At 51.6% G+C, this 25,661-nt stretch overlaps 2 protein-coding genes across 2 annotated transcripts; both read left to right on the top strand.

The window, feature by feature from the left end:
- The first annotated feature begins 814 nt into the window (after window positions 1-814).
- Window positions 815-5,125, top strand: LOC133626254 (forkhead box protein J1-like). The gene is made up of 4 exons (XM_062003887.1): window positions 815-1,321; window positions 3,917-4,109; window positions 4,512-4,811; window positions 4,872-5,125. Exons 1-4 carry the CDS (start codon window positions 815-817, stop codon window positions 5,123-5,125), a joined length of 1,254 nt encoding a protein of 417 aa, XP_061859871.1.
- Window positions 5,126-7,839: 2,714 nt separating this feature from the next.
- Window positions 7,840-24,918, top strand: LOC133626253 (E3 ubiquitin-protein ligase RBBP6-like). The gene is given in 7 exon segments (XM_062003886.1): window positions 7,840-7,871; window positions 7,988-8,068; window positions 21,478-21,533; window positions 21,536-21,590; window positions 22,333-22,511; window positions 22,965-23,068; window positions 24,877-24,918. Coding segments are annotated over 7 exon segments (549 nt in total).
- The last annotated feature ends 743 nt before the right edge of the window (window positions 24,919-25,661 follow it).

The following is a 25,661-nucleotide window of genomic DNA, read 5'->3' as shown; positions in this document are numbered from 1 at the left end:
GGGAAGGCTGGCGGGTGCCAGAGCCCGTGAAGGGGCGGCACGGGGACGGCAGCAGCGGGGCCTCAAGTGCTTTGTCCCCGGCTGCTCGGAAGAGCCCAGGGCCGCGCCGGAGGCCGCGCTCCGGCCCTCGCCGGCTTCAGGAGAGCTCCGGCAGGGACAGCTCCTGCCGCTGAGGGAGCGCAGCCGCCGGCGGGGCGGGAAGCGGCGGCTCGGGCTCGTTCGTCTGCGGCCGGAGAAGCCGAGCAGAAGCGTCCCGGGCCGCGTGTGCTGCCGGCGCGGGGCCGGGCACGGGCTGTGGCCGCCCCGAGCCTCGTGTCGGGGCAGAAAAGGCCGTTTGTGTGTGCGCGGGGCAGCGCCGGCCCCGTCCCGCGCCTGCGGCGTCTTTTGAACCGCGGCCGCGCGGCTCGGGCCGGGACCGGTGCGCGGCTGCGGGGGCTCGGCCGGGAGCGGGGCCGCACTCACAGCCGGCTGCTCGGGCTGCTCGCTGCCCGCTGCCTTCTGCCTCACACACGCCGGCGCTGCGGCTTTCGAGCCGAGAGAAAACAGCCGCGGAGCCTCGGGGAGCCTCAGCCCGCTGCCTCTCGCCCGTGCAGCGGCTGCCCCGGGTCTCCTTCCCTTCCCTTCCCTTCCCTTCCCTTCCCTTCCCTTCCCTTCCCTTCCCTTCCCTTCCCTTCCCTTCCCTTCCCTTCCCTTCCCTTCCCTTCCCTTCCCTTCCCTTCCCTTCCCTTCCCTTCCCTTCCCTTCCCTTCCCTTCCCTTCCCTTCCCTTCCCTTCCCTTCCCTTCCCTTCCCTTCCCTTCCCGTGGGCTCGGGGAATGGAGGAGCAGCCAGCACGCCCAGACATGGCTCAAGGCAGCTCCAGCAGTGACTGGGAAGCCACTGCGGCAGGGAGGAGCTTCAGCTTGGAGGACTCAGACGACAATCTGACCAGTCTCCTGTGGCTGAAGGACTTTTCCTTGGCCAACACCAGCTTGGCCAAGTCCTCCTGCTGCCTGGGCGGCCCTGACCCCCCCAGCTCTCAGCGCTGCTCCACTTTGGCTGCCCCGTGCTCAGCCCTGGCTGCTGAGCCCGCCTGCGGGGCTCTGTCCCACTCCCCCTGCCAGCCCATCTCCTCCTCAGCCTCCAGAACGGTGCTGAGCCCTGAGCTCGCACAGGACACTGGCCACAGGAGCAACCCTTCTGTCAGGCCACCCTACACCTACGCCAGCCTCATCTGCATGGCCATGGAAGCCAGCCAGAAGCCCAGCATCTCCCTCTCTGACATCTACAAGTGGATCAGGGACAACTTCAGCTACTTCCGACACGCTGATCCCAGCTGGCAGGTAGGAGCCTGGCAGAGCTCTTGCCTTTGAGCCCCTGTGCCCACAGGGCTGGGGAGGGCTTTGCAGAGCCCCAGCGTGCAGGGGAAGGGCCTGCGGGGATGCTGGGTGCTGCTGGGAGGAGAGCAGCACGGGCAGCTGCTGAGGAGGGGCTGGGATGGGCAGCAGCTTGGGGCTGAGGCTCTGTGGGCCGGGGCAGGGCAGGAGGGACCCGGGTGGCTCATCCTTCCCCTTGTGTTCCTGCCAGCCCAAAGCCAGAGCGTGCCAACCATCCTGGGGGCTGCTCCAGGCAGGGCTGGGCACGACCCTGCAACCCCCTGCCCAGGTGTGGCCACCTTGTCCTCAGGCAGGGGGGTGTGCAGCAGCTCCTGAAGCCCCGCACAGGGAAGGGAAGGGAAGGGAAGGGAAGGGAAGGGAAGGGAAGGGAAGGGAAGGGAAGGGAAGGGAAGGGAAGGGAAGGGAAGGGAAGGGAAGGGAAGGGAAGGGAAGGGAAGGGAAGGGAGAAGGGGACCTGCTGGTTCCTCTCCAGGCTCACCTGGTTCCTCCCCATCCCCTGTGCTGGGGGCACCTACGGGAGGGATTCAGGACAGGAGCTGTGTGCCAGTGGGGTGGTTTCTCCTCCAACTCACGGCTGGATCCTCACCGTGCTCGTCATCAACTGTGCTTAGTAACAAAGGCAGGAAGGTTTCCAGCCCTTCTCTGCAGAGGGCTGTTGCAGGCAGGAATGCTCAAGGTGTGAAGCAGCCAGGGAAGAACAGAGGCAGCCCAGGCTGCAGGGAGTTTGGGCTGAGGAGGGCAGATGGGGAGCAGAGACATCAGCTGCAGTGTGTGACCATTGTACAGTGCCGTTCAGCTGTGGCTGTGCACTGAGCACAGCCTGGACTGTTTGCAGGGATTTCTGTGCTCCTGCTCTTCGTTTCCACTTCTTTTTTTCCCTCTGTTGTTCAGTTTTTTTTTCAAATGGGATTTTGTTTAATTTTACATATTTTGTTTTTTCCTTTCTTCCCTCCTTCTTTCTTTTCTCTCTTTCTCTTTCTCTTTCTCTTTCTCTTTCTCTTTCTCTTTCTCTTTCTCTTTCTCTTCCTTTAAAGTTCTTTCTCCCCTTCTTTCTTTATCTTTATCACTTCCTTTGTTTGTAATTATATTTTTTTATATTTTGTTTTTCCTCTCTTCCTTCCTTCCTTTCTTTCTTCTTACTTTTTCATTCTTTCTTTTTTCTTTCTTTCCTTCTTTCTTACTTTCTTTTTTTTTTCTTTCTTTCTTCCTTTCTTTCTTTCGTTCCTTCTTTATTTCTTTTCTTCTTTTCTTTCCTTTTCTTTCTTTCTTTCTCCCTTTCTTCTTTTTTTCTTCTTCCTCTCTTTCTTTCTTCCTTTCTTCCTTTTGTTTTCTTTCTTTCTTCCTTTTTTCTTCCTTAATTTCTTTTATTTTTCTTTCTTCCTTTCTTACTCTCTCTCTTTCTTTCTTTCTTTCTCTTTCCTTCTTTCTTTCTTTCTTTCTTTCTTTCTTTCTTTCTTTCTTTCTTTCTTCCTTCCTTCCTTCCTTCCTTCCTTCCTTCCTTCCTTCCTTTTCTTCTTTCCTTTCGTTTGTTTCTTTCTTTTTTTCTCCCTTTCTATCTCTCTTTCTTCCTATCTTTCTTCCTTTCTTTTCTTTCTTTCTTCCTTTCTTTCCTTCTTTCTTTCTTTCTTTCTCCCTTTCTTTCTTTCTGTCTTTTTTCTTTCTTTTATTCTTTCTTTCTCTCTTCCTTTCTTCTTTTCTTTTTTCCTTCCTTTCTTTCTTTTTATTCTTTCCTTTCTTTCTTTCCTTGTCTTACATTCTTTCCCTTACTTTCTTCCTTCCTTTCTTTCTTTCTTTCTTTCTTTCTTTCTTTCTTTCTTTTCTTTCTTTCTTTCTTTCTTTCTTTCTTTCTTTCTTTCTTTCTTTCTTTCTTTCTTTCCTAGTTTCCTTCTTTCTTACTTTCTTTTCTTTCTTTCTCTTTATTCCCTTTATTCTTTCTTTCTTTCTTCCTATCTTTCTTTCTTTCTTTCTTTCTTTCTTTCTTTCTTTCTTTCTTTTTTGTGTGTGTGTTTTTCAACATTTTTGGGGTTTTTTTCCTTTTTTTCCTGTCTTCCTTTTTTTTTCTTTCCACCTTCCTTCCTTCCTTCCCTCTTATTTTCCTTTCCTTTCCTTTCCTTTCCTTTCCTTTCCTTTCCTTTCCTTTCCTTTCCTTTCCTTTCCTTTCCTTTCCTTTCCTTTCCTTTCCTTTCCTTTCCTTTCCTTTCCTTTCCTTTCCTTTCCTTTCCTTTCCTTTCCTTTCCTTTCCTTTCCTTTCCTTTCCTTTCCTTTCCTTTCCTTTCCTTTCCTTTCCTTTCCTTTCCATTTCACTTTCCTCTTTCTTCTTTTCCTTTCTTTTGTTTTTGGCTATGTTCCTAACCAAGCTCTGCACATGACACACAAAAGCTTCTTCTGCCCATGGAGCCCAGGATGCCCTGACATTGCTGTCTCCTCTCTTTGCCCCCAGGCCACAATGTGCCTTTCCCCCAGCCCCACGCAGCTCGGTGCCGCAGCACCAGCCCAACACTCACCATTGCTTTTGCTTTGCTGCTTCTCTTCTGGCTCTAGAGATCCATCCGGCGCAACCTCTCCTTGAACAAGAGCTTCATCAGGGTGCCCCAGGAGAAGGGGGAGACAGGCAGAGGCGGCTTTTGGATGCTTCACCCCGAATATGCCCAGAGGCTCAAGAGTGGGACCTGCAAACAGAGCAGGATGCCCCCAGCACAGAGCCACACGGTCTGTCCTGCAACAGCCCCGCAAGGCACAGGGAGCCTGGCCACCACAGACACCTCCTCTGGCACCTACACTTCCATCCTCCGTGTCAACAGGGATGTGCAGCAGCTGCTTGAAGACTTTGAAGAAACCACCAGCAACGAGTCTCTGACTGCAGCGGATGGCAGATCCGGGCAGAAGCGCAAGAAGCCATCGCCTGCAGGAATGGCCAAGGTGTCTCGGCTTTGCAGCCCTGCCCTGCTGAGCCAGGAGCAGCAGCCGGAGCTGGAAGCACTGAAAGCAGACTTGGACAGAAAAGACACCTTCAAAACCAACCCACGTGGAGACCTTGACAGGAAAACAAGGTTTGACACCACAGTGAGCAGAGACATTGCCTGCAAAGGGCGGAGCATGCCCCCAGCACACAGCCACGCAGCCTGTCCTGCAACAGCCCCGCAAGGCACAGGGAGCCTCACCACCACAGACACCTCCTCTGGCACATACACTTCCATCCTCGGTGTCAACAGGGAGTTGCAGCAGCTGCTGAAGGAGTTTGAAGAAGCCACCAGCAACCAGACCCTGGCTGCAGCAGATGGCAAAGCAGGGCAGAAGCGCAAGAAGCCATCGCCTGCAGGAATGGCCAAGGTGGCTCAGCTTTGCAGCCCTGCCCTGCTGAGCCAGGAGCAGCAGCCGGAGCTGGGGCCACTGCAAGGGGACTTGGACTGGGAAGCCTTCTTCTACACCAACCGACGTGGAGGCTTTGACACCAAAACCAGCTTCAACAGCAATGTGGACAGTGACTCTGACTCAGAAAGCAGCTTCATCACCATCTCGAACCGTGACTCTCCACTTCTGGAGCTCACAGAACCAAACAGCCCCGCAGAACACGAGCCAGAGCTGATGGCACACGGGCTCCACATCCACCAGCTCCAGGATGGCCAGGAGCAGGAGCAGCTCCTCACTGAAGCCAGCGTGAACAACCTGGACTTTGATGAAACCTTCATGGCCACTTATTTCCTGCAACAGGAGTTGGACAAAGAGACAAACGACTGTCTCTACTACTGAGTCAACAGAGAGCATTTGCACAAAGACAAGGATGCCTCTGCCAGCAGCTGAGTGAGTGGAGCACTCTGACATCCCTCTTATCAAAGGCCTGTCACCATGCAGAGGATGCTTCCCCATGCTGCTGGGACAAGATTTCCCCGAGACAGACACATCCCCAAGGATTTCACAGCTCAATTGTAAGATTAGTCATGGGAAAGATGGAGGGAGAAAAACCAGCACCACAGGGAGTGTCTGACAGATCTTTAAAGGCCACGGGAGAAGTCCCTGTCGCTGTGATTTCACAGAGTTGGCTTTGGCCATAGGCCTGAAATAGTGGGTACCCTTCTCTCCTCTGCGCTGGTGCTTTGCCCTTCCTCCTTGCTTTCTGATGAGAACATGTACACAGCCAGAGCCATTCAGGAGTTGCTTAGCTACACCAAATCGAACGGTGCCTCTTTGCCAGCAGACATGAGTGGAGCAGTCTGAGATCTTTCTTATCAAAGGCCACTCACCACGCAAAGGATGCTCCCACATGCTGCTGAGACAAGATTCTCCAGAGACAGAGACATCCCCAGTGATTTCCCAGCTTAATTGTAAGATTATTCATGAAAAACCAGAGGGAGGCAAAACCAGCCCCACAGGGAGTGTTTGACAGGGGCATTTCTCCCGTGTGCTTTCAAGATCTTTCTCTATTTTCACATAGTTGTTTTTGACTATAGGCCTCAAATAGTTGATACCCACTCTCTCTTCTTTCAAGGTCCCCTGAAATGCTCTGCTCTGTTCCTTTGACCTTCCTCCTTGTCTTGTTCAGACTATCTACACAGCCACAGCCATTTCCTTAGCTACACCTTGAATGCAGATGATGACGGAGGGGTCCAGAAGTGTGAGCTTTGGTTCCTATGGCTCTTAAAGCAAAGATTTCTTTCAGGAGCCCTTGGAATGGAATGTATTTCTATTTACTTGTCTGTTGAGTTGATTTCACTTAATAGTTGAGGACCATTGAAGGAAAAGTGGAAAGGACATGTCCAGATGATACTGACTACCCACAGAGCTGTAGTCACCCTGTGGATGCAGCCCTGCAGGATCAAGCAGCTCCATCATCAGAACACACTGCCAGACAAGAGGCTGAAAATGAGCTGGGGAAGCATAGCATCTGGGTGATGACTCTGGCAGGAATGTCAGGAAGGGGAGGAGCTTACACAGACCAACACAAACTATTGTAGTGGTGCAGGCTGTATTCATTCAAAGATGTAGAGAAGCTGGGTAATGCACGTGCAGAGACGTACACAGGCAACAGAGTACAACCAACAGACTTGAGTCAAAGCCACCCTTCCTTGGCTGGCTACCTCCTTATATGCTGCTTCTGCCCATGTGATCAACCAGGGCCCAATTGAACACCTTGCAGCACCTGTTTGTGATAATTGGAGAAGCTTGCCAGCTGCATTAACTTGTCCCTACCATCTTTATTCAAGCTGGCTGCTCCAAGCCACATTTGTGCCTACAGTTCCCCCCTTTTTCTTTTGTGAACCAGCCAGCCTTCAGCAGCACATTTCAAAATTAAAGGTACAAGAAGAAAACATCAATATTGTTACCCATGGCCATGAGTTTACAACAAAAGGTCAATAACAGCTCCACTGCTGAACAATACAACACAGAAATCCATCAACTCAAACACAATGTGCTGTGTGTTGCTAGGAGGGATGCACACTGGCGACAAGGGATGAGTTCTCTGTGCTTCCACTGAGGTTTCTCTTCACTGAATGTACTTTCAGACTTTTGTTTAACTTCTTTAGCATGCTGATCTGTGAGCTGGAAATATCTCTTCATCCGTAGAAAAGACACCATTTCTGCTTTCAAGTTTCCATTGGCCGTCCTGTGAAGTTCTCCAGGTCTTTGAATGTGATGCAGATTGCTGGAGGAATTTGCAGCAGCCACAGCTGACAGGTTTTCCATTTCAACAGGGTGATGGGTTGAGGGTGGATCACTTGGTTCTTTCCTCAAGATTGTTTTCTCCATTGCTCTTACAGTCATTAAGGCCTTTTGGTTGATGTGCCTTGATCCACGTTGCTGGAATCCACCGGGGACCTTGCTCTGTAACGCCACAAGCGCAGCCTCTTCCCCACGGGAACAGATCTGCAGGCCCTTGCCACTCTCCAGTAGTGGGATTCTTACACCAAACTTTAGGTTTGTCAGCAAGCTCCAAATCCCGACTCATTTGGGCAAAGTGTGTTAATGCTGGTGCTTCATTCCGCTTTGCCACAGTTCTGAGATGATTCCCTGTAGAAAGGGCTTTCATGAGTCTGTCTTGAGGGCTCACCCCCTCTTCCCCCGTTTTCTGTTTCTCTATCAGCCCCTTTAGAGCTTGGTGAATACGTTCGATTGTGGCTTCACCAGTGGAGTTCCCTGGGATCCCAGTGGTGTGTCTGACACCCCATAAGTTCAGAAACTCACGTGTTCTACTGGCTCTATATCCCCAGCCATTGTCAGTTTTCTCTCTCGTGGAACACCAAGGACTGCAAAGCAACTCCTCCAGTGTCTTATGACGCCTCGAGCCCTGTCCCTCGTTAAGGCTGTGGCCCAAACCATGGCCCAATAGGTATCAATAGTGACATGTATTGGTTTAAACCGTCCAAAGGGAGCACAGACTGTGACAGCCCATTGCCATGTTCCTCATGGTGCCAGGCCCCTGGGATTGACTCCTGCTCCTAGGCCGATTTGATTCTGGCATGCAGGGCATGTGGAAACGATACCCTGAGCATCCCATGTGGTCAGGTCAAAGTGCTTGGCCAGCATTTTCACACCTTGGTGAAAGAAGTCGTGTGATCTGTGGGACTGAGGAAATGTACACAAAAAATACCCTCGTGTTTTATCTTACCATTATAGGGACGACATCCTGAGTGCAGGAAAAGACCTGGAGCAGCATCAGATTGTGCCAGCAGTGAAGCGACAGTTGGGCATCTCCGGGTTGGTGATCGCGCCAGAGAAGGTACAAGTGCACGCCTCCTGGCAATGTTTAGGTCACATTATCACAAGGGCACGCATTTATCCTCAGAAGGTGGCAATTAAACCAGAAATTGCTCATTGAACAGACGTTCAGAAGCTGACAGGTGATATCCAATGGGCACGGACCACATGTGGTGTCACGAATGAGGCTCTTGCGCCACTAACGCCTTTGCTAAAGGCTCAGCAGAGGCTGACAGTGCGCGGGAACTGTCCCGGCAGCAAATACCAGTGATAGAAAAGACAGGAAACACGACAGTCAATAACTACAGTCACTGATATGATCCTGACTTGTCACTTAACGTTGCTGTGATCAGTCAAAACCAGCCTGGAATGGCACTCTTGATGCAATGGGATTCAGGAGCGAGAGACCCATTGAGCATCCTGGAGCGGATGTTTTTGCCACAGAATTTGCCAAAAACAATCACCACGAGACCAGAGGCCATTGTGAAAATAATAGTTAAGGGCAGGAAACATCTTCTGGCAACAGCAGGAATTGAGGCAGACGTCATTTTCGTTCCTCTCACAGATGAGTTCTTGACCTGGGCACTGCAGCAGTCTGATGAATTACAGTGGCCTTGTTGTCTCATCCAGGGACTACAAATAATCATTATCCAGCCCATAAATAGTTTTCTGATCAATTTCAAAAGGAAGATGGGCCAGTGAGAACAACAGCACCCGTTACAGGCCTGACTGTATGACACTGGACATATTGGAAGCCATTCGGGCTTAAGAGATGGCCCATCAGTTGGCAACGAAATTGGTGACAAGATATTGGCAGCTCCTTTATTGACACCTGTGGGGCCAAGAACTGACACATTTTCTCAGTCCCACAGATCACACGACTTCTTTCACCAAGGTGTGAAAATGCTGGCAAAGCGGAATGAAGCACCAGCATTAACACACTTTGCCCAAATGAGTCGGGATTTGGAGCTTGCTGACAAACCTAAAGTTTGGTGTAAGAATCCCACTACTGGAGAGTGGCAAGGGCCTGCAGATCTGTTCCCGTGGGGAAGAGGCTGCGCTTGTGGCGTTACAGAGCAAGGTCCCCGGTGGATTCCAGCAACGTGGATCAAGGCACATCAACCAAAAGGCCTTAATGACTGTAAGAGCAATGGAGAAAACAATCTTGAGGAAAGAACCAAGTGATCCACCCTCAACCCATCACCCTGTTGAAATGGAAAACCTGTCAGCTGTGGCTGCTGCAAATTCCTCCAGCAATCTGCATCACATTCAAAGACCTGGAGAACTTCACAGGACGGCCAATGGAAACTTGAAAGCAGAAATGGTGTCTTTTCTACGGATGAAGAGATATTTCCAGCTCACAGATCAGCATGCTAAAGAAGTTAAACAAGAGTCTGAAAGTACATTCAGTGAAGAGAAACCTCAGTGGAAGCACAGAGAACTCATCCCTTGTCGCCAGTGTGCATCCCTCCTAGCAACACACAGCACATTCTGTTGGAGTTGATGGATTTCTGTGTTGTATTGTTCAGCAGTGGAGCTGTTACTGACCTTTTGTTGTAAACTCATGGCCATGGGTAACAATATTGATGTTTTCTTCTTGTACCTTTAATTTTGAAATGTGCTGCTGAAGGCTGGCTGGTTCACAAAAGAAAAAGGGGGGAACTGTAGGCACAAATGTGGCTTGGAGCAGCCAGCTTGAATAAAGATGGTAGGGACAAGTTAATGCAGCTGGCAAGCTACTTCCAGTTATCACAAACAGGTGCTGCAAGGTGTTCAGTTGGGCCCTGGCTGATCACATGGGCAGAAGCAGCATACAAGGAGGTAGCCAGCCAAGGAAGGGTGGCTTTGGGTCAAGTCTGTTGGTTGTACTCTGTTGCCTGTGTACGTCTCTGCACGTGCATTGCCCAGCTTCTCTACATCTTTGAATGAATACAGCCTGCACCACTACAACACAGACCCCTCCACATCTCTTTCAAGGCTGCAAGCTGTCCCCATTTCCTGCCTTCTCTTGGTCACACAGAAAGCACAAGTTTGGACATAGCAGTGTCACTGATCACAGCCCAGAGGGGCAGCAGCAGAGCTCCGGGACGGGCTAACGCAGCTCGAATGGGGATCTGATCATGAGCTCTGTGCCAGTCCCCTCCGGAGTCACAGCACAGTAAAGAGAGGAAAACACACTGTCGTTCACACCCAGTCTTCAGCCCAAACAGCAGCTTAAGTCAGCCTTTGGATCTGCACGATGAAGCCTCTGAAGGCTTTAGATCCCAGGTTCAATATTGACAGAGAACCCGCCAAGAGCATTTTCCCCATAGGGAACCAAATCCAGAACAGACCTGCTCTTACCTTGCAGGCCACTGCTCCCATCAAACACACCATCAGGCTGCTGCAGCAGCTCAGCCTAAACTAAAACCCAGCAGCACCAGTAGTGCAGCAGGCCCTGATCAAATGTTTGTCCCCATCTTTCTTCTAAGCCCCACTTCAGTACTGAAGCATTGAAGCACTTCAGAGGCCTGTAGAACACAGGAGCACGGCACCATCCTTCCCATCAGTGTTAACAAATGCAACATTTGCATGTGGAACACAAATGCTCCCAAGTAACATTCCCCATGGCTTTCACGGGGACGTCTGGTTGGGATCCCATGTGCTTCAAGGGATCCCATTCCAATTAAAAACACAACTTCAATAACATTTGCTCTTGCTTCCTGGGGAAAGGGCAGTGTCCACAAAGCCTTCCAATAGGGCTAACATTGCATTTCAAAGAGAGCACAGCAGAATGAGAAAGAACTGGAATCCAATCCAAGATAGAAGAAGAGACACATCTTCTACCCACTGACCTTGAGACACTTGATCACATCCCAGTGTGCAAGGAGTTCAGAGCAAAGGAGTTTCAGTGCGTGATCCCCACGGGCATCGTTGTGTGCAAACACATCAGGTGACCACTCCTCTACATTCTGCAAGAGGGGGAAGGAAAGAGAGTGAATGTGCTCATCCCTTGGACAATGACAATTCCATCTCTGACACATCCACAAGGGCAGAATTAGAGTGCTGACACAGCTCCATCCCTTGGGCTGCTTTTAACTTCTTCCAATCCACGTCACCAATGCAGAGTCCAAGTTACTCATCAGTGTTTGACAATTCACGCTGAAGAAGTTCCCATTGCAAACAAACAGCAGGGACCGACCCTGACAGCCTTGTTCCTTGCCCAGTGCTGATGACACAGAGCTCAGGATGCCTCTGGTGGAAGCACAGACTTCACCTAACCCTAACCAAGCCCAAACCTGTACAGGATCCTGACCCTCACACAGACAGAACCTTAAATATACACGACTGAAGTGAACCTGGAAATCAAACCTCAACAGGGTCTTAAACACCAGCTTAAACCTTACATGTCTCTGACATCACCTAACACTGAACCAGCCCAAAACCCAGCAGTGCTTGAAGCATGCACCATTCATAGCCCTAAATGGGCAGGATTTGAACTCAGCCTAACCTAGCTCAAGCCCCAAAATCCTAAGCTACTCCTAACCCTACATATACAGGAGTTCAATTCATCCTAAACTAGCCCAAATCCAAGGGGGGGGGGGGTGCAAACCCAGGCCTAACCTTAAACAGATAGATTTAACCTCATCCTGACCCAGTCCAAATCCCAATGAGACTTCAACCCAGTCCTATCCCTGACAGGATTTAACCTAAAGCCCAGCAGGGCTCTAAGCCCAACGCAGCTGTAACGCTCACCCAAGGGGATGCTCAGCAGCCGGGGTTGTGTCTCCACTTAGACTCATCCCCAGTTTAGGGAGTGTCATGGCAGCCCCAGCTCAGGGCTGATCCCCTCATTTGCTGTGACTCCCTCCTTACCAGGCTGTCTCTCCTCCTCCAAAGGCTCCACCTCTTTCAGGAACTCCTGCCATTGTCACTGCAGCATTGTCCATTGTTCCTGGGACAATGCTGATGCTGATTCTGTGTCCCAGGCAGGCAGCTCCTGGAAGTGTTTGGCTCTGAGGTGAGCAGGGACTCTGTGATGCCTGAGGGGGCTTTGTGGGCATGGGATGATCTTCAGAGGGATGAGGTGCAGCTGGAGAGAAGCCCATAAAGCCACGTTTGGGGTCAAACCACTTTCCCCACAGACTGCTGTCCCAGCCAGACACCCTCTGTTTGAGGCAACACCTGCAGCACCAAATCGCCAGGGAACATCTGGTACTAGGCCAGCTCCTTGGGGCTGCAGAGCTTGCTGATCAAGAGCTCCAGCTCCTCTCCAAGAGCACGACTCCTCTTCATTTTGGCCATCAGGCTCTCCCTGGCTTCCTTCAGGATCCTTGAGGAGGAAACAGAAAACTGCACATGCAGGTGACAAACTGAACACCTGATCAGATGGGATGAGGAGATAGTTGCTCTACCAGCACATTGAGGAAAGAGACATTTGGTTTGTTGGGCCGTATTCTGATCCCCCAGTTCTAGAAAGTGTCTGAGGAACTGTGGAGGAACGGTTGAGGGAGCATGGACATGGATCCCAGGGTATAATGCTCGGCCCACTGGGGCAAGGCAGCCTGGGCTCTAGTTCTATGGATTTGGTGCACGACCAAGAGCAGAGTAAGGGCCGTGATTAAAGTAGTTGCTGCCACGTAGGCAGCAGGCCGCGTTGTGTTCACTCAAGGTCGGGCTGTCCTTGGCTAAAAGTGGTAAACAACTTTGAGGAGGGAGAATGTGAACCATGAAGCAGCTGCTTATGGCAGAAACCGCAAGTGGGATGAACATGAAAAGGTGACCTTGTGTTGAATGACCGATCAGCTGCTGTTGCTGGGCTGGCTTGGAGCCTGTGTTGTCTATAAGTTGAAGCCTGTTTGTAATAAAGTGAACATTTCTGCTGTCCCTCACATTGAGTAGAGCTGGATTTCTTCCCACCCAGCTGAGAGTCGCATCCTGGGCTGAGAGCCGCAACCTCCGCGGCAAGGAACAAGAGCTACAGCCACATCTCCTGCACGGCCCCCACTCCCTGCCCCAGCCTGGCATTGCCTGCTTGGATGTGACCCAGCAGGAACCTGCAGAGGCTTTCAGGAGGACTGAACTGCTGAGAGGTGGCTGTTGTTCCTCCCTGCTCCGGGAGCTTTGCTCAAGGTGCAGACTTGCCCTCCAACCCTGCTGGGAGGGATGGAGCTTTCTGCTGCGGGCGTGGGAGCTGGGACTCACTTTGTGTTCCTTCATGGGTGACTCTCCTGACATCCCAGATGCTCCTTTGCGTGCTTACAGTGCAAAGGAACTTGGTTCATCCAAAAGACCTCTCAGAGGAGCTGCCTTCTCAGACGAGGCCTCTGCAAGTGTTCTTTCACACACCCCATCAGCACGACAGGCAGACCTTGGCTGCGGGACCAGGGACTGTTCAGCCGACAGAAGACTGAGGGGAGATCTCACCAACACTTAGCGGGATTTAAAAGCTGGATGTCAGGAGGAACAGGCAGCACTTATTTCTGCTGTCTCCAGTGACAGGACAAGGGGTAATGGGCAAAAGCTGGAACACAAAAAGTTCCACTTAAACACAAGGAGAAGCTTCTTGAGTGTGAAGTGAGGGAGCCCTGGCCCAGGCTGCCCAGGGAGGGGCTGGAGGCTCCTTCTCAGCAGCTTTTACAACCCCACCTGGACACGTCCCTGTGCCACCTGATCTAGGTGGATCTGCTTTAGCAGAGGGTTGGGCTGGAGGAGCTCCAGAGGTCCCTTCCCACCCCCACCATTCTGGCATTCTGGGACTCCTTGGAGCAGCTCTCTCGTTGGGTTTGTCACTCCCTGCCTTTCCTGCCAGGATGAGCAGGCAGACAGGGCTGGGGCACCCAAGAACCCACCAAAAGCTACAGACACGGCAGGGGCAGCCATCACCTTTGCAGCAGAGTGCTCTACAGCCAGTGGCTTGGGACAGAGAATTACAGTAGCAAAGGCCACAGGGAAATGCTTTGGATGAGCAACACACAGGGTGTGTGGGCACTCTCTGTGGACACTCTCTGTGTGCACTGGCTGTGCAGGATCTGAGCACGGTCACGGCAATACGAGGTGGCAGCCACGTGCATGTCTCTCACCCATTCCAGCACCACAGGATGACAGCCTCCAAAGCCTTGACAGGCTCCTGCCTACACTTCCCATGCCCCACACAACAGGGCTCATCTACTCATTTAGCACTCATGCTCTGTGTTAAAGACACAGGTCCCATTCCAGCACTCATTCCATGAAAGCCTGGTGGGGAGCAGACTCTGCTGAGCAGACAAAAGCTGAGAGCAGAAACACTGAGGCCATATGAAAATGAGAGGGCAGCTGTCCCAGCCAGGGCAGCAGGACAAGCTACAGACTGGCAAATATCACTCAGCCTCACCATCTTCTCCCTGCTTTTTCACACAGGGCACTCAGAGAGAAAATGGGGAGCTCTGCCAGAGACACATCAATTCTCTGCACTTGGACAGAGAGGCTGAGTTTGGCAGCTGCAGTGCAGGAAGAATTAAGGACTCTATGGGCAGCCTATGTGACTTGCACAAGTATTTGCATCCTTTGGTGTATTGCACCTGTGCTCTTGTACAAACACCTTGAAACATGGGCTTTGGCTGCTGCCCTGCTGCCTCCCTTCTCTGTCACCGTCTGTGTCCTATGACTGGGACTTTGATCACTACATTCTTCTAGTTCTAAAAGCATTTCTCTCTCCCCTGTTGCTGAGCCAAACATCCTGCCTGCACTAACAACAGCAGCCTAAAGGCCAGCTCACACTTCAGCCAGCTCAAGGACATCTCCTGCTTTCCATCCACTCAAATGTGCACTTGCTTTTGGGGAGGCACAATCCTGAGCTGGAGAAAAGCAGACAGTGACACTGCAAGTCAGTGTAATGGAAAAGGTCGTGTTGGTTAATCAAATCATGACAGAACAGTTGTGCAAGGAACCGCTTAAAGTCATTGTAAAAGTCTGGTAAAACTTTAACCGTAAAGCTTCTACAATGTGCACAGCTGCAGTTGGCTGAGATGCTTATAGCAGGTACAATAGGTTGTGCATGAGCTGATAAGGGCCAAGAGAAGAGTTCATGAGCGGGCCACTAGAGGAAGACTACTGACTTCATGCCAGCGACCACCCTACAACCACCGGGAGGCAGAAGAAGACCCCCCAGTCACAAGATGAGCACATGCGCAGAGTGCACCAGGGAGCGATGCACCCGACTGACCAGGACTGTATCAAGGGACTGTGATACGGGAGGGGGCTCGTGAGTCGTTGGTGAGCAGAGTCTCCCGGCCGCCCAGCGCTGTTTTGCTTATTTGCCGCTTGCTTAATAAATTTGATCCATGAGTCACTTAAATTGGCCAGTGAACTTTATCACAGCCATTTATACCAATTGCTACAGTCCCCTGTGAGAACACAGCATGTCTCGATACTGCACCAGTGCTCTGTGACACCATAGAATATCTAGGGACTGGAAGGGTGCTGTGTGACATCATAGAACATCTTGGAAATGCAACAGAGCTCCGTGAAATCACTGCACTGCAGGACACTGCAGCCAGATTCTGTGACGTCACATCACCACTGGGCAATGCAGCAGTGCTCTGTGACATCACAGATAATGTGGGCGCTGCAAGATGATTGTGTAACACAACAGCATGTCTGGGCTTCCTAGAGGGGCTGCGGGACATGACAGCACATCTGGGCACTTCAGTAGTGCTCTGTGACATCAAAGAATGTCTGGGGACTGTAGCAGTGCTCCGTGAAATCACTGCACTGCAGGACACATCAGCGGGATTCTGACGTCACATCACCACTGGGCACTGCAACAGTGCTCTGTGACATCATAGAATATCTATGTACTGGAAGGGGGCTGTGTGACATCATAGAGTATCTTGGAAATGCAACATTGCTCCGTGAAATCACAGCATTGCAGGACACTGCAGCAGGGATCTGTGATGTAACGGCATCAACACTGGGCACTGCAACAGTGCTCTGTGAAATAACAGCATATGTGCACACTGCAACATGTCTCTGTAACAGAAAAGCACATCTGGGCTTTGCAGCAGGGCTGTGTGACATGACAGCACATCTGGGCACTGCAACAGTGCTCTGTGACATTACAAAACATCTGGGCACTCCATCACTGCTCTGATATATAATACCATATCTGGGGGCTGCAGTAGTGCTCTGTAATATCACAGGATGTCTGGGCACAGTAGCACTGCTCTGTCACTTCACATAATATCTGGGCACTGAAACGGGACTCTGGCATCACAGCACATGTGAGCACTGCAATAGTGCTCTATAACATCATATCACAACTGCAGATTGCTACAGTGCTCTGTGACTTCACAGCATATCTGGACACTGCACTAGTGCTCTGTGGCATCAGAGTATATCTAGGCACTGGAAGGGTGCTGTGTGACATCATAGGACATCTTGGAACTGCAAAAGTGCTCCATGAAATCACAGCACTGCAGGACACTGCAACAGGGTTTTGTAACATCACATCACACTTGACACTGCACCAGTGTTCTGTGAAATCACAGCACTCCAGGACACTACAGCGTCGTTCTGTGACGTCACAGCACCACTGGCCACCACAACATCTGTGCGCACTGCAACATGATTGTGTAACAGAAAAGCACATCTGGGCTTTGCAGCGGGGCTGTGTGACATGACAACACATCTGGCCACTTCAATAGTGCTCTGTGACATCACAGAATGTCTGGGCACTGTAGCAGTGCTCTGTGACTTCACATAATATCTTGGATACTGAAACGGGACTTTGTGGCATCACAGCACATATGCTCACTGCAACAGTATTGTATGACATCAGAGAACATCTTGGCACTGCAACAGTGCTCTGTGACATCATAGCATATTTAGGCACTGGAAGGGGGCTGTGTGACATCAGAGAACATCTTGGATCTGCAACAGTGCTGTATGACATCATATCACAATTGCACATTGCTACAGTGGTCAGTGAAAACACAGCATGTCTCGAAACTGCACCAGTGCTCTGTGAAATCACAGCACTCCAGGACACTGCAGCCAGATTCTGTGACGTCACATCACCACTGGGCACTGCAACAGTGCTCTGTGACATCACAGATAATGTGGGCGCTGCAAGATGATTGTGTAACACAACAGCATGTCTGGGCTTCCTAGAGGGGCTGCGGGACATGACAGCACATCTGGGCACTTCAGTAGTGCTCTGTGACATCAAAGAATGTCTGGGGACTGTAGCAGTGCTCCGTGAAATCACTGCACTGCAGGACACGTCAGCGGGATTCTGTGACGTCACATCACCACTGGGCACTGCAACAGAGCTCTGTGACATTACAAGACATCTGGGAATTCCATCACTGCTCTGATATGTAATAGCATATCTGGCACTGCAAGAGTGCTCTGTGACATCACAGCACATCTGGTAACTGCAACAGTGCTCTGTGACATCACAACACATGTGTGCATTGAAACAGGTCTGTGCGCACAACAACACATCTGGGCTTTGAAGTCGGGCTGTGTGACACGACAGCACATCTGGGCACTGCAATAGTGATCTGTGACATCACAGGACGTCTGGGCACTATAGATGTGCTCTGTGACCTCACATAATATCTGGACACTGAAACGGCACATGTGGAATAACAGCACGTGTGCACTTCAACAGTGCTGTATGACATCATATCCCAACTGCACGTTGCTACAGTGCTCTGCACATCGCAGCATATCTCGACACTGCACCAGTGCTCTGGGACATGATAGCATATGTAAGCACTGGAAGGGTGCTGTGTGACATCATAGAACATCCTGGCACTGCAACAGTGCTCCGTGACATCACAGCACTCCAAGGCACCGCAGCAAGATTCTGTGGCATCACAGCACACGTGGGCACTGCAACAGTGCTGTATGAAATCATATCACAACTGCACATTGCTACAGTGCTCTGTGACATCACAGCATATCTAGGCACTGGACAGAGAATGTGTGACATCATAGAACATCTTTGCACTGCAACAGTGCTCCGTGAAATCACAGCACTCCTGGACATTTCAGCGGGATTCTGTGACATCACATCACCACTGGGCCCTGCAACAGAGCTCTGTGACATTACAAGACATCTGGGCACTTCATCACTGCTCTGATATATAATAGCATATCTGGGCACTGCAATCATGCTCTGTGACATCACAGGACGTCTGGGTACTGTAGCAGCGGTATGTGACTTCACATCATATCTGGGCACTGAAACGGGACTCTGTGGCATCACAGCACATGTGGGCATTGCAATAGTGCTGTATGACATCATATCACAACTGCACATTGCTACAGTGCTCTGTGACATCACAGCATATCTCGACACTGCACCAGTGCTCTGTGACATCACAGCATATCTACGCCCTGGAAGGGGGCTGTGTGACATCAGAGAACATCTTGGCACTACAACAGTTCTCTGTGAAATCACAGCATTGCAGGGAACTGTAGAGGGGTTCTATGACGTCGCATCAGCACTGGGCTCTGTGACATCACATCATATGTGCGCACTGCAACATGATTCTGTAACAGAAAAGCATATCTTGGCTTTTCAGAGGGACTGTGTGACATGACAGCACATCTGGACACTGCACAAGCGCTCAGTGACATGACAGGACGTCTGGGCACTGTAGCAGTGCTCTCATATATAGTAGCATATCTGGACACTGCACCAGTGCTCTGTGACATCACAGCATATCTCGGCACTGAAAGTGGGCTGTGTGACATCATAGAACATCTGTGAACTGCAACAGTGATCTGTGAAATCACAGCACTCCAGGACACTACAGCAGGGACCTGTGACGTCTCAGCACCACTGGGCACTGGACACAGTGCTCCATTAAATAACAGCACATGTGAGCACTGAAGCAGTACGGTGTAACACAACAGCACATCTGGGCTTTGCAGCGGGGCTGTGTGACATGGCAGCACATCTGGCCACTGCAATAGTGCTCTGTGACACTGTCATGGTTTGACATGACAGCCTTTTCTGGTGAGGGGGAAGGGGCTGTAAAGATGGCTCCTGTAAGAAGTTTCTTGCAACTCTCCCCAGCTCTGAGCCAGACCCACTGCTGGGGCTGAGCCAAAGAGATGCCTCCACCAGCACTTTTTAAGAAGCAGCCGGAAGGGGAGGTTTCTTCCTCCATCTTCTGCCTTCTTCTGCCCTTTTTTTTCCTTCTGGCTGGTGATGGTGCAAGAAGAAGGAACAGTGAAAGAAACAACCATGCGGACTCCAAGGTCAGTGATGAAAGAGAGGAGGAGGTGTGCTGCAGCAGAGACTCCCCTGCATTCTATGGAGAGAGCTGGTGAAGCTGAGATTTATTTTCATTTCTTTAAAGACCCCACATCAGCAGCAGAGACTCATTTTGATACTGAGCCCGTATCAGGGCAGAGACTCATTTTGATACTGAGCCCGTATCAGGGCAGAGACTCATTTTGCTGAAGCTGGCCCCGGACCAGGGGCAGCGATTCACTTCATTAAAGGCCCTGAGCCAGGGACAGTGACTATGGCCAGAGGAGGCCGTGTCCCGTGGGGGGGACCCAACCACTTCACTGCACACCCCGAGCCAGGGACAGTGATTTTCTTCTTTAAAACTATGGCCAGAGCCAGCCGTGTGCTGAGGAAGGGACCCAATATCCACAGCTGTAACTGTGGGGAGGAACCCACAACAAAGCAGCTCATTAAATTTATGCCTAGAAGAGGCCTTGTCCCGAGAGAGGGACCCTGCAACTGCACAAACTGCAGCCGTGGTTAAGAATCCACGCCAGAGATATTCACCAAGGGCTGTGTCCCGTGGGAGGGACCCTGTATGGGCAGAAGCTGCAGCTGCTGGGAACAACCCACACCAGAGAAGTTCATTAAGGACTGTGTCCTGTGGGAGGAACCCTGTGTTGGAGCAGGGGAAGAATGCCAGGAGTCGTCCTCATCTGAGAAGACAGAAGGTACAGAGCCCATCTGTGAGAGACTGACCACATCCCCCACTCCCTGCCCCCCTGAGCCGTTGATGGGGGGGGAGAGAGAGACATCGGGAGCAGTGAGCTGGGCCGGGGAAGAAAGAAGGGATGGGGTGGGAGATCTTAAAGTGCCGGTTGTAATACTCATCATCCTGCTCCCTTTTTGCTTTTATTCCATTCCCTTTCTTGTAGAATAAACTTTCCTCCTTTCCTCTCTCAGTCGAGCACTGCAGTCTGTTTTGTCCGAAACCGTAACTGGCAGCCAGCCCTCCCTGCCCTTGTCTCTATCCACAACAAGCTTGCTTATCTTTGTACTCCCATTTTGCTCGGGCCTCTTCATCCTAACGAGGGTGGGGGTGAATGGGGGCACCAAGGGAGAGACTGTCATGGTGCAGCTGTGCTGGCTGGGCCAAACCACAATAGCAATACATGATTTTCCTCTCAGAGACAGAGGTGTCACAGATGCATTACCAGCTGTTGTCCTCAAGATGCACTTGTGATCCTTGTAATGTGGTCTGCTGTCCTCAGCAAGCCACCTGCTTGCTCTTGGTTTCCCCTCTTCAGGCTGTAAAGCACAAGACAGTAATCTCCTGTCCTGAGGGACCTTTCCTGTGCAACAGCAGTGCTTTGGTATCTGTGAAATGAGCTCATGGCTTTAGTCCAGTTCAATTCCCCTCAATACCTGTTTGTATGACAACAACCTGTGCTATGGCAGGTCTGGTTTAGGGTGCATCCCTCTAAGTGGGATTGCAGTCAGCTGCTCTTGCCACACGTGGGTGTGTGAGGCTTTTGGGTCTGTTGCAGTTTTGTTCTCTTTCTATTCCAGTGAGTGCTTTGGGGGCGGCAGGCGTGGGGCCTCAGGGCCCTGCTCTTTGGGGCTCATCTCGTGGGACAAATGAAGGTTTTGCTGCTTGTGTTTGATTCCCAAACCTGAAGATGTCTTGCAGCCTGCAGCTCGTGTGTTGAGATGAGAAGTGCACGATGTTAGATGTAACATGGGGCTGTCCTGTCTGTAGCGGGGTTCTCTGAAGGGCTCTGACACTCCACATTCAGACACTTGCTCACAAACTGACTGACAACTTTTTCTGTGCTGACTTTGCTTTCAGAATACACCGATGAGAATGCCTTGATCCCTAAGAACTCATCGGTTATAGACAGAAGAATCCCGCCTGCAGGAGTTAAAGCCACCAGCCAAACGTCTGCTCTGTGAGTAGCCAATGCTACTTTGTCATGCTTTGTGCAATAGCTGCTAAAGGAGAAATGGGCCTTGGAGGGGCTTTTAGCTGCACTGAATGGACCACGAGAGAGCAGTGTCTGTGCACAGAGAGATCTCCACAGTCTCTGGACTCTCAGAACACAGCGTTCTGGTGTTCAGGCTTTAGAGTCTGTTCTCCCCGCTTTGTGCTGGCTGCAAGTGCTTTATTTGAAGTTCTGATCCCTTGTGACACTGTTCCCAGAATGAAAAGGAGCACTGGAATTCCCAGGAGTTTCATGGTGGAGGTGGATGATCCCAACACGAGGGCGCGATGCTGACGAGCGATGGGAAATACGCCATCCCAGCCACTAATGTGTAAGTGGGGAGCTAATTGGACTGGCCAGACAGTGAGCAAGAGGAACCGTGTGTGTGTGTGTGTGTGTGAGAGAGAGAGAGAGAGAGGCAGAGCAGCCAGAATGGCCAGCATCCGTCCTTCTGAGGGAGGCAGCAGTGTCAATGTATCTCAACCTTCCCATCTGTCCTCCGTTCCAAGATGCAGACAGTGCAGTCCTGCTGTTGCTGCCCCTGGAAGCTGCTTCATCTTGTGGTGTGCCAAGAACCTGCATTTCTGACCAAGAGTTCAGTGCTGTTCCTGGGGAGTCCTTCTCTTGGAAAGCTCCTTTTGCCTCTGGTTTCAGTTTCAAAGGCTTCTTGTCAACTTTCACCACTGGCTGAGGCTGGAGATTTCCTCTGCCTTTGATCAGATGGCACGTGTGAAACAGGCTGAAGTTGTGCTGTTGCTCTGAACTGAGCAGGTGCTGCTGTGTGCTGACAAGAGTGGCTGTGTGAAAAAGGGATTGGGAGCACTTGTGGTTTCTGTCATAGGGCTCCTTTTACAGAAGCTGTTACAAAGACTTCCTCCTTCTCTGCAGTGTGATGACTCGGAGACTAAACTCCTCGTGAGCCTGCATCTTGCACTGACCCTCTGCCAGAGCAGAGGTGGGATTCATTCCATGCATTTCCAGCTGTCAGAAAGGGATTTGACTAGTCTGAGAGGATGACTTTTCCTTTCCTCATCTTTAATGTTTCTCTTTCTCTTTCCCTTCCCTCCCTTCAGGGCAGCTTGTGCTCGGAAGAAGAAGGAAAAGCCTCCCTTCTGGCCACAGGAGCCATCCTCCTCCTCCTCCTCCTCCTCAGCTGTTCCTACTCCTGAGGAGCTGTTATGTCCCCTGTGTAAAGAGTTAATGACAGACGCAGCTGTTATTCCCTGCTGTCGAAACAGTGACTGTGAGGACTGTGTGTGTTACTGCCATGTTTGTTAACTCCAAACATCACATCTCACCTTGTGAAAGCTGAAAGAGGAGATGACACTCTGTTACCTGTTCTTCTGGATACTGAAGTACCCTCAGAACAGCAAAGGGCTCTTCTCGTGCTAAAGACAGAAACAAAAGGCAGCCAGCTCTTTTTTCCCTTGGAATGTCTCTGCTTAAATGATCTCTACAGGCAGAAGGTGGGGTATGAGAAGAGAGCATAATGGTGCAGGCGAATTCCAGAGTGGATATGGAAGGCATTTGGGCTGCCCACAGCCCTTTTGTCTCCCACAACACTGTACAGCCAGCTCTGGTGACTTACTGGGGTCTGCCACAGACAGACAGGCAGGCATTTAACCCACGTGCTTTTGGAACTGATTGTCATTGACCTTTCCTTAGTTTGGCTCAGAGCCATTCTGATGGTTCCAATTCATCACAGGTATTAGAACAGCCCTGCTGGAGCCTGAGGCACATCAGTGCCCAACATTACATCGGACAGACGTTCCTCCTGACTCTGGAGAGGCCAACGAGTTCCTACGCCAGGTAGCGCCATGGCTTGGGTGGAAGGGGCTTGTGAGGAAAGTCTGTTTGCAAACAGCTGGAAGGGAAGGAAATGTTCATTGAGGTCTCCTTAGGCAAAGCTCAATGGGCTGAGGCCCAGCTGGCTTCTCCAGGCCATGATCTGTTGTTAGAGAAGCTGGCAGCTCCTTACAGACAATGTGGCCAGTTCAGGTCACGCTTGTTCCACACAGCTGCCTCCCTTTCCAATGGGCTGTTAACACTCAAGTGCTTCGAATGCAGCTGCTCTGAGTGACCAGTCATTCTTATCAGCCTTTAGTGGGATGTGCTCAGGTTTCTGTCTCTGGGTTGATTTTAGGATTGACAGCCCTTACAGGGATAGCCATCATTTCCCTCTGTGGAGGCTTTTGTTCTTGACTCTCCTGAAGTTTCATGGTGCCTTTTTGTAACTGTTTTTCTGCCTCCAGATTGTGAACAGCTTCAGGAATGACACTGGCTGCAGTCAGCAGATCCAGCAGCAGCCTCAGCAGCAGCTGCCGCCGCCTCCACCTCCAGCCCCACTCCTCAAACAAGCGAGAACACACAACCTGCAGCCTGTTCTCCAGCCAACCCTTTCCAGCCAGCAGCATCCACTCATCATCCCACCAGCTTCTGCAGCTTCTTGGCCTACTGCTGCTTTGCCATGGTTGGGCCCTGGTGCAGCATCTGTGGCAGCCGGGCTGCCAGGGAACCTGTGCCTGCTGTGGCCTCTGCTCTCCCTCCAGCAGCGCCCCTCTCTCTCCATGCTGAAAGGCCACATGGACCTTTTTGGTAAGTGACTCTGAAGAACAACATCAACACAAAAGACACCAAAGTGCTGAAGTGAGGTTGTTCTGCAGCTTCTCCCCCAGCCATGTATCTGTCCTTAGGGACAGCTCCATGAAGTTGCCCTGTTCTCCATCTTTGCGTCTCGGTGGCGTTTTGGGCTGCAGTTACACTCAACTGCATCTGGCACCAGCAGAAGGGACAAAGGGCTTTTTCCCATGTGCTTTTAGGTGCAGATGGGAAACATGCCAAACTAAAGCAAGAGCAAAGTCATCTAGAGGGCAAGCTTGTTTGAACAGGGAAAAGAGAAAGTGCAAACTTGATGAGTGTACAGGGGATTTGGCCAAGGAACTGATAGAATACAGAAAGGTGGAAAAGGAGCTTTCCAACTGTGGAAATGTCTGTGGTGGAGAAGCAGGTTGTCTGGGGGACTCGGGAGCAGTTCCACTCCACGCCTGGATGGTGAGAGGGATGATGCAAGGGATTGGCAGTGACAGGGGAATCTTGTGTAGGTGAGTAGCTCCAATGTGGCAGAGGTGACAGCTGGCTGACCGTTGTAATGGGGCAGCAGTTGCTCAGGAGCAGGTGTCTCTTGACTAAATCTGCTCTGTGAAGACACCCTTCACCTCCTGGCAGGCGTGAGGAGGAGAGAAAGTGAAAAGGTGCAGCTGCTGGGTTTTCTGCATCCCCCTGTTCTGGTTCTAACCATTACCCCCAAACACTTTGGAGCAGATGAGTGAGAGAAACGGTCTTCATCTCCTCTTTGGTCTGTCTCGTGTAAAAGCACAGACAGACTTTCACAGGGCTGCAGACTGGTGGCTTTTGTGAGTATTGGTCAGTTTTTGTCTCAGGAATTACGAGATCAAGCTCGTTTTTAAGGAAATCTGAAACGGATGAAAGACCTTCAGAGGGGGAATGATGCTGAAGAACGTGTGTGGAATCGTGTGAAAGTTCCCTAAAAGCTAAGAAACCCCTGTGAAGAGCAAACAGAGGCAGCTGCTGGTTGTGAAGTGTGGATCCTGCACCAGGTGCCAAAGAAGGACCGGGACAGGACTAAGCTGGAATTCTGAAGCTGAGTTTTCCAGCCTCCAGGCCAAATCGTGTGTTCTTGATGTTTGGTGCTGCACCCTGGTGACGTCAGTGCTCAGAGAAGGTGCCCGAGAGCGTTGATGGGCCAGAGAAGGTGCCGCCGTCCCCAAGGGCCTGGCCCCAGCAGCCCTGTAAAAGCGGGCCGGGGGCAGGGAGCCGGCAGCGCGGCAGCGGCTGAGCAGCACGCTCGGGCAGCGGCAGCATGGCCCGGGCCCGGCGCCGCAGAGCGCGCAGCAGGAGCCGCAGCAGGAGCCGCCGCTCCCGGGGCCCACGCCGAGCCGAGAGAGCCCGCAGGGCCGAGCCAAGAGCGCCCGCAGGGCCGGGCAGCCCATGTGCCCGCGGCCCGTGAGGAGCCGCCGCGGGACGCGCGGCCGCCGCCGTGGCAGAGCCCGGCCGGCTCTGATCCGCCGCTGCCGCCGGGCCTGAGCCTCCCGGCCGCCGCCAGCACCGCTGCTGTGCCGCCGCGGCTCCTGCAATAAAGACGAGCCCGTGACGCAGCCCTGGGCTGGGGGTCCCTGGCACTGGGGCTTGGCCAGGGGGGACACGCCGTGGGGAAGAAGACTGAAGCCAGCAGCTCGGCACTTTGGGGCTTTGACAGTTGCATGGCAAGGGGATGGGGCGGGATGGGAGTGCCCAGGGAGAGCACCAGGGGCGATGGACAAGGGCTGGAACAGAAGAAGTTTCAGTGAAGGAAAAGCTGCTTTAGAGGAAGGGGGAGGGAGCC

Source organism: Colius striatus, chromosome 10 (genome assembly GCF_028858725.1).
Source record: "Colius striatus isolate bColStr4 chromosome 10, bColStr4.1.hap1, whole genome shotgun sequence".
In the NCBI taxonomy this organism is placed as follows: domain Eukaryota; kingdom Metazoa; phylum Chordata; class Aves; order Coliiformes; family Coliidae; genus Colius; species Colius striatus.
Note: the sequence above shows the minus strand (reverse complement) of the source record. Positions and strands in the feature narration are given on the sequence as shown.